Source organism: Austrofundulus limnaeus, unplaced genomic scaffold (assembly GCF_001266775.1).
Source record: "Austrofundulus limnaeus strain Quisiro unplaced genomic scaffold, Austrofundulus_limnaeus-1.0 Scaffold621, whole genome shotgun sequence".
Taxonomy (NCBI): Eukaryota; Metazoa; Chordata; class Actinopteri; order Cyprinodontiformes; family Rivulidae; genus Austrofundulus; species Austrofundulus limnaeus.
Window position 1 is genome coordinate 274,167 of NW_013953023.1, and position 6,415 is coordinate 280,581.

Genomic DNA, 6,415 nt, shown 5'->3' on the forward strand with positions numbered 1-6,415 from the left:
CTACAAATATAAAAACAGTTAAACTAAAAAAAACTGAAAGCAACATTTGAAACTATCTGTAACASTAGAATCTCTTAAAAAGGGAGGTTTTTAGTTCCTTCCTGAAACTCTGTGCAGTCTGGGGTCTCCTCACATTTCTTATTCAAACACCGACATTAATGTTTGTTGGTTCTGGAAGAAAGTTTTAACAAACGTTTTGTGAAATTATTCTAGATGAATCTGACGAAAACAACGATCCCACAGTTTGTCTGAGAAACGTTCATCTTTATTCTTGTTTAATCGTCTGTGTTTGGGTTTCAGATTGTGTCGGTCCGGACGGGAACCCCAAGCAGGTGAAAAAAAAAGAAAGAATCCATTACAAACCCAGGTTCTGACCCGTGGTTCTGACCCAGTTTGTTCCTCTCTAACAGCCAGGTGAAACGTGGACAAGCGGCTGCAACACCTGTAAGTGTGACTCGGACTCCATGAGTGTTCAGTGTGTGCCGGTTTCATGCCCAGCAGAACCGAGCCCAGTCTGCAGCGAGCCGGGTCAGCAGCTTGTGAACAGAACCGACGGCTGCTGCGTGTCACAGTCCTGTGGTGAGTCCGTTTGACAATTCATCCAGCATTCACCTGGTTCAGACACATTCAGCTGAACTCCTTCACCGTGACTCCAACAGAATGTGACCTCCGCCTGTGTCCGTCCCCCGTCTCCTGTCCTCTGGGCTTCCAGCTCAGTGCCACCAACGGGACCTGCTGCCTGTCCTACCGCTGCGGTACCACACTGTCCACCTGTCTGACTTCCTGTCCACCTGTCTGACTTCCTGTCCACCTGTCTGACTTCCTGTCCACCTGTGTGACTTCCTGTCCACCTGTCTAACTTCCTGTCCACCTGTCTAACTTCCTGTCCACCTGTCTGACTTCCTGTCCACCTGTCTGACTTCCTGTCCTTTCTGACTTCCTGTCCACCTGTCTGACTTCCTGTCCTTTCTGACTTCCTGTCCTTTCTGACTTCCTGTCCACCTGTCTGACTTCCTGTCCTTTCTGACGGGGACTAAAACTGTTTTAAATTCTAACATATGACAGAAAAATAACTTGTCTTTTATGTCTAAAGACTCAGATTGTGACTCGTGTCTCTGTTCTGGTCTCTGCAGTTCCTAAAGGTGTTTGTGTTTACGACATGACCGAGTTTCAGGTAAATTAGCTCTAAGCTCCGCCTCCTCCTCACCTGAAAACCTTCAGATTGGAAGGTTGGTGAGAAAAAATAAAAATTTATTGTTTTTCCAGCCTGGAGCAAAGATCCCAACACCTGGAGCCCCCTCAGGGACCCCAACACCTGGAGCCCCCTCAGGGACCCCAACACCTGGAGCCCCCTCAGGAACGGACCAATCAGCAGTCAGAACTCCATCAGGGGACCCTGTTAAACCTGGACCCTGCATGGAGTGCACCTGTGGACCTAAAGCGGACCCCAGCACCAACCTGAACACCATCACCTGCACACCGATCATCTGCAACACCAGCTGCTCTGAGGTACCCACAGTAGAACCTGACTCTGGTCCTCTGCAGACCTCAGAACCAAGCGGAGGCCTGGAACACAGAACCGGGTCAAAGAATGTGTGGTTGTCTCTGTTCCTGCAGGGTTTTGAGTACGAGTCCAGTCCGGACACGTGTTGTGGCCGATGTGTTCAGAACAGCTGTTTCTTCAGCTCAGAAAACCAGACGGTCCAAACGGTCCAGGTCGGTTCTGCTTCTTTSTCTGTCTAAAGTTTAAACCTTATAAGTTCAAACTGGTTCTGATCCAAACGGAGGGAGGATTAAAGGAGAATAATTTTGCTCTGGACCAGGTCAACACCACATATGTCCCACCTGAGGACAGGTGTGTCCAGTACAGCTGTCAGARGATCAACGGACAGTTGGTGATGAAGGAGACCAGGACCACCTGCCCCCCCTTTGACCCCCTTGACTGTGAACCTGTGAGTGTTTGAACCCTTTGTTTGAAGAAAGTTCTGACAGGTCCGGTCCGATCTTTAACCTGAGCTGTTTGTCCTGCAGGGCTCTGAGAGGACAGATACTGCCGGCTGCTGCCGCTCCTGTAAGTTCATCCTGCTTGACCCCTGAAGAGCTGAGCTGCCCTGCTGCTAACAGCTGGAGCTAACAGCTGCAGCTAACAGCTGGAGCTAACAGCTGCAGCTAACAGCTGGAGCTAACAGCTGGAGCTAACAGCTGGAGCTAACAGCTGGAGCTAACAGTTGGAGCTAACAGCTGCAGCTAACAGCTGGAGCTAACAACTAGAGCTAACAGCTGGAGCTAACATCTGCAGCTAACAGCTGTGTTCCTGTGTTCCAGGTGAGCTGAGGAGTAAGTGTGAGGTGAGCGTCCAGGCAGCACAGCTGCAGGTGAACGGCTGCGTTAGCACAGAGCTGCTCAACATCACTTCCTGTGTCGGCCACTGCAGAAGCTCGGCCATGTAAGTTATATTTATTTATAAAACCCTAAATGAATCTGCCTCTCAACACAGCAGCTTAGCTTGTTAGCACAGATGCTATAATGAGCAAACAAATGCTGAAGCTACAGTTAACAAAACAGTGGCTAAAAGCTAAAATTAGCATTTTCCTTTAAATAAAGTCAAATGTTTTTAAAGTATAAAACTAAAAAATAAAGCTCTGTACACCTGATGGAGCTGTGATGTTTCAAAACGCTGACTGTTTGTGATGGGACACCTGGTAGATAAATGTTGAAAACTTCGGCTGATGTGTGTTTGCAGCTACTCTGCAGCAGCTAACTCCATGATGCACGAGTGCATGTGCTGTCGGGAGGCGTCCACCCGCCAGCAGCAGGTGGTCCTGACCTGCTCAGACGGGTCCCAGGTCCAACAGAGCATCACTCAGGTGGAGACGTGTCGCTGCAGCTCAGAGGAATGTGCCGACAGAACCACCACCCGAAGTCCAAACCGCCGAAGACGCTGAGCGCACCTCCAGCCTTCAGCTGATTCTTTCACGTTTCACATTCTTTCTTCCTGCTTCTCATCAAGTTAATAAAAGATTTCTGCAAAACAAACTCTTGTCTTCATGAACTTCTCTTTAGTGCTGGACAGAAAGGCTAAAACCAGCTGAAGTAGCTAAAAGTAGCTAAAAGCTACAATTATCAAAAGAAGAGCTAAAAGACAAACTAGAGCAAAAAGAAACAAGCAGCCAGGTTTGAACTGCAGATAAACTGATTGACATTAAACTGGTTTTTATTTCAACACTAAATGTTTACAGCTGATTTATGAACAACAAGAGAAACAACAACAGGTTCATATTAAACACCTAAACTATCTGATTTATAGATAAACTTCAACAGGATCTCTTCATGGACTGGTTTTAGTCCGGATATTTTAAACAAAAACAATAAATCATCATTTTACATAAAACTGAAGGTTACCATGGCAACAGAGCAACTGGCCAACATTTAAAACATTTCCTGATGTTTGTTTACAAGTCAAACCTCCACAGTCTGGATCCTGTCAGCTTCTCTGTTCTGAGCCCCAAACAACACGAGACCAGAGAGGTTCTGACCTGACCCGAACATCAGAGCAACACAAACACAAACAAACACAAACAAACACAAACACAAGGCTTTCAATGGAAACTAGGAATAAATAATTCCATCCATGATTCTGGGTTTATTTTGGGAAAATCAAAGTTTTCTGAATCTGGATTTCATTTAAAAGTTACTGAAAAACAAAAATGTTTTCATGTATCTGTCTGTTTACGTGTTGTGTGCATGTTTACATCTTAATAACATGTTAATGACATGTTGTTGACATGTTCAAGTGTTGTTGATATGTTGACATGTTGATTTGATGACAGTAATGTGTTGTTGGCGTGTTTTTCATGGGTAGTTGGTATTTTGACATGGTGGCGTGTTTACATCTTGTGGAAATGATGACATATTGACATGTTGTTGGCGTGTTGGTTTGTTCACATGTTGACTTGTTGACATGTTGACATGTTGACTTGTTGACATGTTGACTTGTTGACATGTTGTTGGCGTGTTGGTTTGTTGACATGTTGACATGTTGACTTGTTGTTGGCGTGTTGGTTTGTTCACATGTTGACTTGTTGACATGTTGACATGTTGACTTGTTGACATGTTGTTGACATGTTGACTTGTTGACATGTTGTTGGCGTGTTGGTTTGTTGACATGTTGACATGTTGACATGTTGTTGGCGTGTTGGTTTGTTGACATGTTGACATGTTGACTTGTTGACATGTTGTTGGCGTGTTGGTTTGTTGACATGTTGACATGTTGACTTGTTGTTGGCGTGTTGGTTTGTTCACATGTTGACTTGTTGACATGTTGACATGTTGACTTGTTGACATGTTGTTGACATGTTGACTTGTTGACTTGTTGACATGTTGTTGACATGTTGACTTGTTGACTTGTTGACATGTTGTTGACATGTTGACTTGTTGACTTGTTGACATGTTGACATGTTGACTTGTTGACTTGTTGTTGACATGTTGACATGTTGACTTGTTGACATGTTGTTGACATGTTGACTTGTTGACATGTTGACTTGTTGACATGTTGGTTTGTTGACATGTTGACTTGTTGACATGTTGTTGGCGTGTTGGTTTGTTGACATGTTGACTTGTTGACATGTTGTTGGCGTGTTGGTTTGTTGACATGTTGACTTGTTGACATGTTGTTGGCGTGTTGGTTTGTTGACATGTTGACTTGTTGACATGTTGTTGGCGTGTTGGTTTGTTGACATGTTGACTTGTTGACATGTTGTTGGCGTGTTGGTTTGTTGACATGTTGACTTGTTGACATGTTGTTGGCGTGTTGGTTTGTTGACATGTTGACTTGTTGACATGTTGTTGGCGTGTTGGTTTGTTGACATGTTGACTTGTTGACATGTTGTTGGCATGTTGACTCGTTGACATGTTGACTTGTTGACATGTTGACTTGTTGACATGTTGGTTTGTTGACATGTTGACATGTTGTTGGCGTGTTCTGCTCTCAGACCTCCTCAGCCATCTGCAGCAGAGAGTTGATTGCAGTGTCCTTGTTGCCCTGCTGGGCCTCCAGAACCGTACGGACCACCTCAGGGTCCAGGTTTGGGAACATGTCCTGCAGAGCCTTCAGGTCCTCCTCGCTGCAGGCGGGGCCCTGGCCCCCCATCACTGGCATGTTGGGTGGTACGGCCATCGGTACTACACCCTGGTTGTAGACTCCAGGGACACCTGGGAACAAACGTTTACCTGAGAACAGCTTTACAGGTGGGACACACCTTCCTGGGTATGTACCTGTTTATGTACCTGAGTGTACCTGTGTGTACCTGAGTACACCTGTGTGTACCTGTGTGTACCTGTGTGTACCTGAGTACACCTGTGTGTACCTGTGTGTACCTGCATGTGAACCTGAGTACACCTGTGTGTACATGAGTGTACCTGTGTGTACCTGAGTGTACCTGTGTGTACCTGAGTGTACCTGTGTGTACCTGTGTGTACCTGAGTGTACCTGTGTGTACCTGAGTGTACCTGTGTGTACCTGAGTACACCTGTGTGTACCTGAGTGTACCTGTGTGTACCTGTGTGTACCTGTGTGTACCTGCATGTGTACCTGAGTACACCTGTGTGTACCTGTGTGTACCTGCATGTGAACCTGAGTACACCTGTGTGTACCTGTGATGGGAACGTAGCCGACTCCTTCCTGGTACACAGAGGGCATGAGAACCACAGGCTGACTCATCACAGCAGCAGGTAACGACTGAAACACAAACCATCAGAACCTTTAACCCAAACCTGTTGGAACCAGAACCACCTGGTTTAGTTTCATAAACAAAGTTCTGAGGAGTAAAACAACGACCCGCCTGCAGCTGAAACAACTGGATTTACTGGTTTAGAGGTGAAAAAACAACTTTTTAAATCCTAAAGCTACAAAGTGCTGCTGTGTTAAAGGTTAGTATCTTACCTGCTGTAGATAGGGTTGTTCAGGACCTGACTTGGTAAAAACAGTTGATTTCAGGCAGAAGTGAGAACAGAAGCACTTACAGTAAATGACATCACCAGGTTGATCATGCCCTCCTTATCGTCGCCCTGACGACCACTGAGGCTGTACCACTCGTCCACCACGTTGCCGTCCCTCAGACCCTCTGGGATGGTCACATGGGTCCAGGCGATCCTGTCGTCCATGGAGAACGCTCTCTGCAGGTCCAGCAGAAGAAACAGATGATGATGTCATCGTTTCAACAACCGTCAGATTTAAACAGCGTCCTGATGGAGGAGGTGGCGGCCATCTTGGATCCACATGATTCATTCAGGTGTGAAAATGTTACAAACAGTGACTTCCTGAGGTCCACAACAACTGGTTCAGATATTTTACTAACACAACTCACACACATGTTTTACTAACACAACTCACACACATGTTTTACTAACACAACTC

At 45.8% G+C, this 6,415-nt stretch overlaps 2 protein-coding genes across 3 annotated transcripts in view; one reads left to right on the forward strand and one right to left on the reverse strand.

The window, feature by feature from the left end:
- The window catches only part of LOC106531337 (mucin-2), a 37,797-nt gene extending 34,761 nt beyond the window's left edge, over positions 1-3,036 (forward strand). The window contains exons 38-47 of the mRNA XM_014027177.1: positions 301-332; positions 411-579; positions 660-755; positions 1,134-1,174; positions 1,267-1,509; positions 1,618-1,716; positions 1,824-1,952; positions 2,032-2,071; positions 2,326-2,446; positions 2,744-3,036. Of these exons, the coding sequence (XP_013882631.1) occupies positions 301-332; positions 411-579; positions 660-755; positions 1,134-1,174; positions 1,267-1,509; positions 1,618-1,716; positions 1,824-1,952; positions 2,032-2,071; positions 2,326-2,446; positions 2,744-2,945 (1,172 nt within the window). The 3' untranslated portion in view covers positions 2,946-3,036. The remainder of the gene's footprint in view (positions 1-300; positions 333-410; positions 580-659; positions 756-1,133; positions 1,175-1,266; positions 1,510-1,617; positions 1,717-1,823; positions 1,953-2,031; positions 2,072-2,325; positions 2,447-2,743) is intronic.
- Positions 3,037-4,555: 1,519 nt separating this feature from the next.
- Positions 4,556-6,415, reverse strand: part of tollip (toll interacting protein) — a 4,214-nt gene continuing 2,354 nt past the window's right edge. The window contains exons 4-7 of one of the 2 annotated variants that reach the window (XM_014027179.1): positions 6,022-6,174; positions 5,653-5,737; positions 4,958-5,211; positions 4,556-4,573 (exon numbers count right to left, since the gene is read on the reverse strand). In XM_014027179.1, the coding sequence (XP_013882633.1) occupies positions 4,988-5,211; positions 5,653-5,737; positions 6,022-6,174 (462 nt within the window). In that variant the 3' untranslated portion in view covers positions 4,556-4,573; positions 4,958-4,987. Of the gene's footprint in view, positions 4,574-4,895; positions 5,212-5,652; positions 5,738-6,021; positions 6,175-6,415 lie in introns of those variants that run through there. The other variant, XM_014027178.1, reaches the window with a different exon arrangement.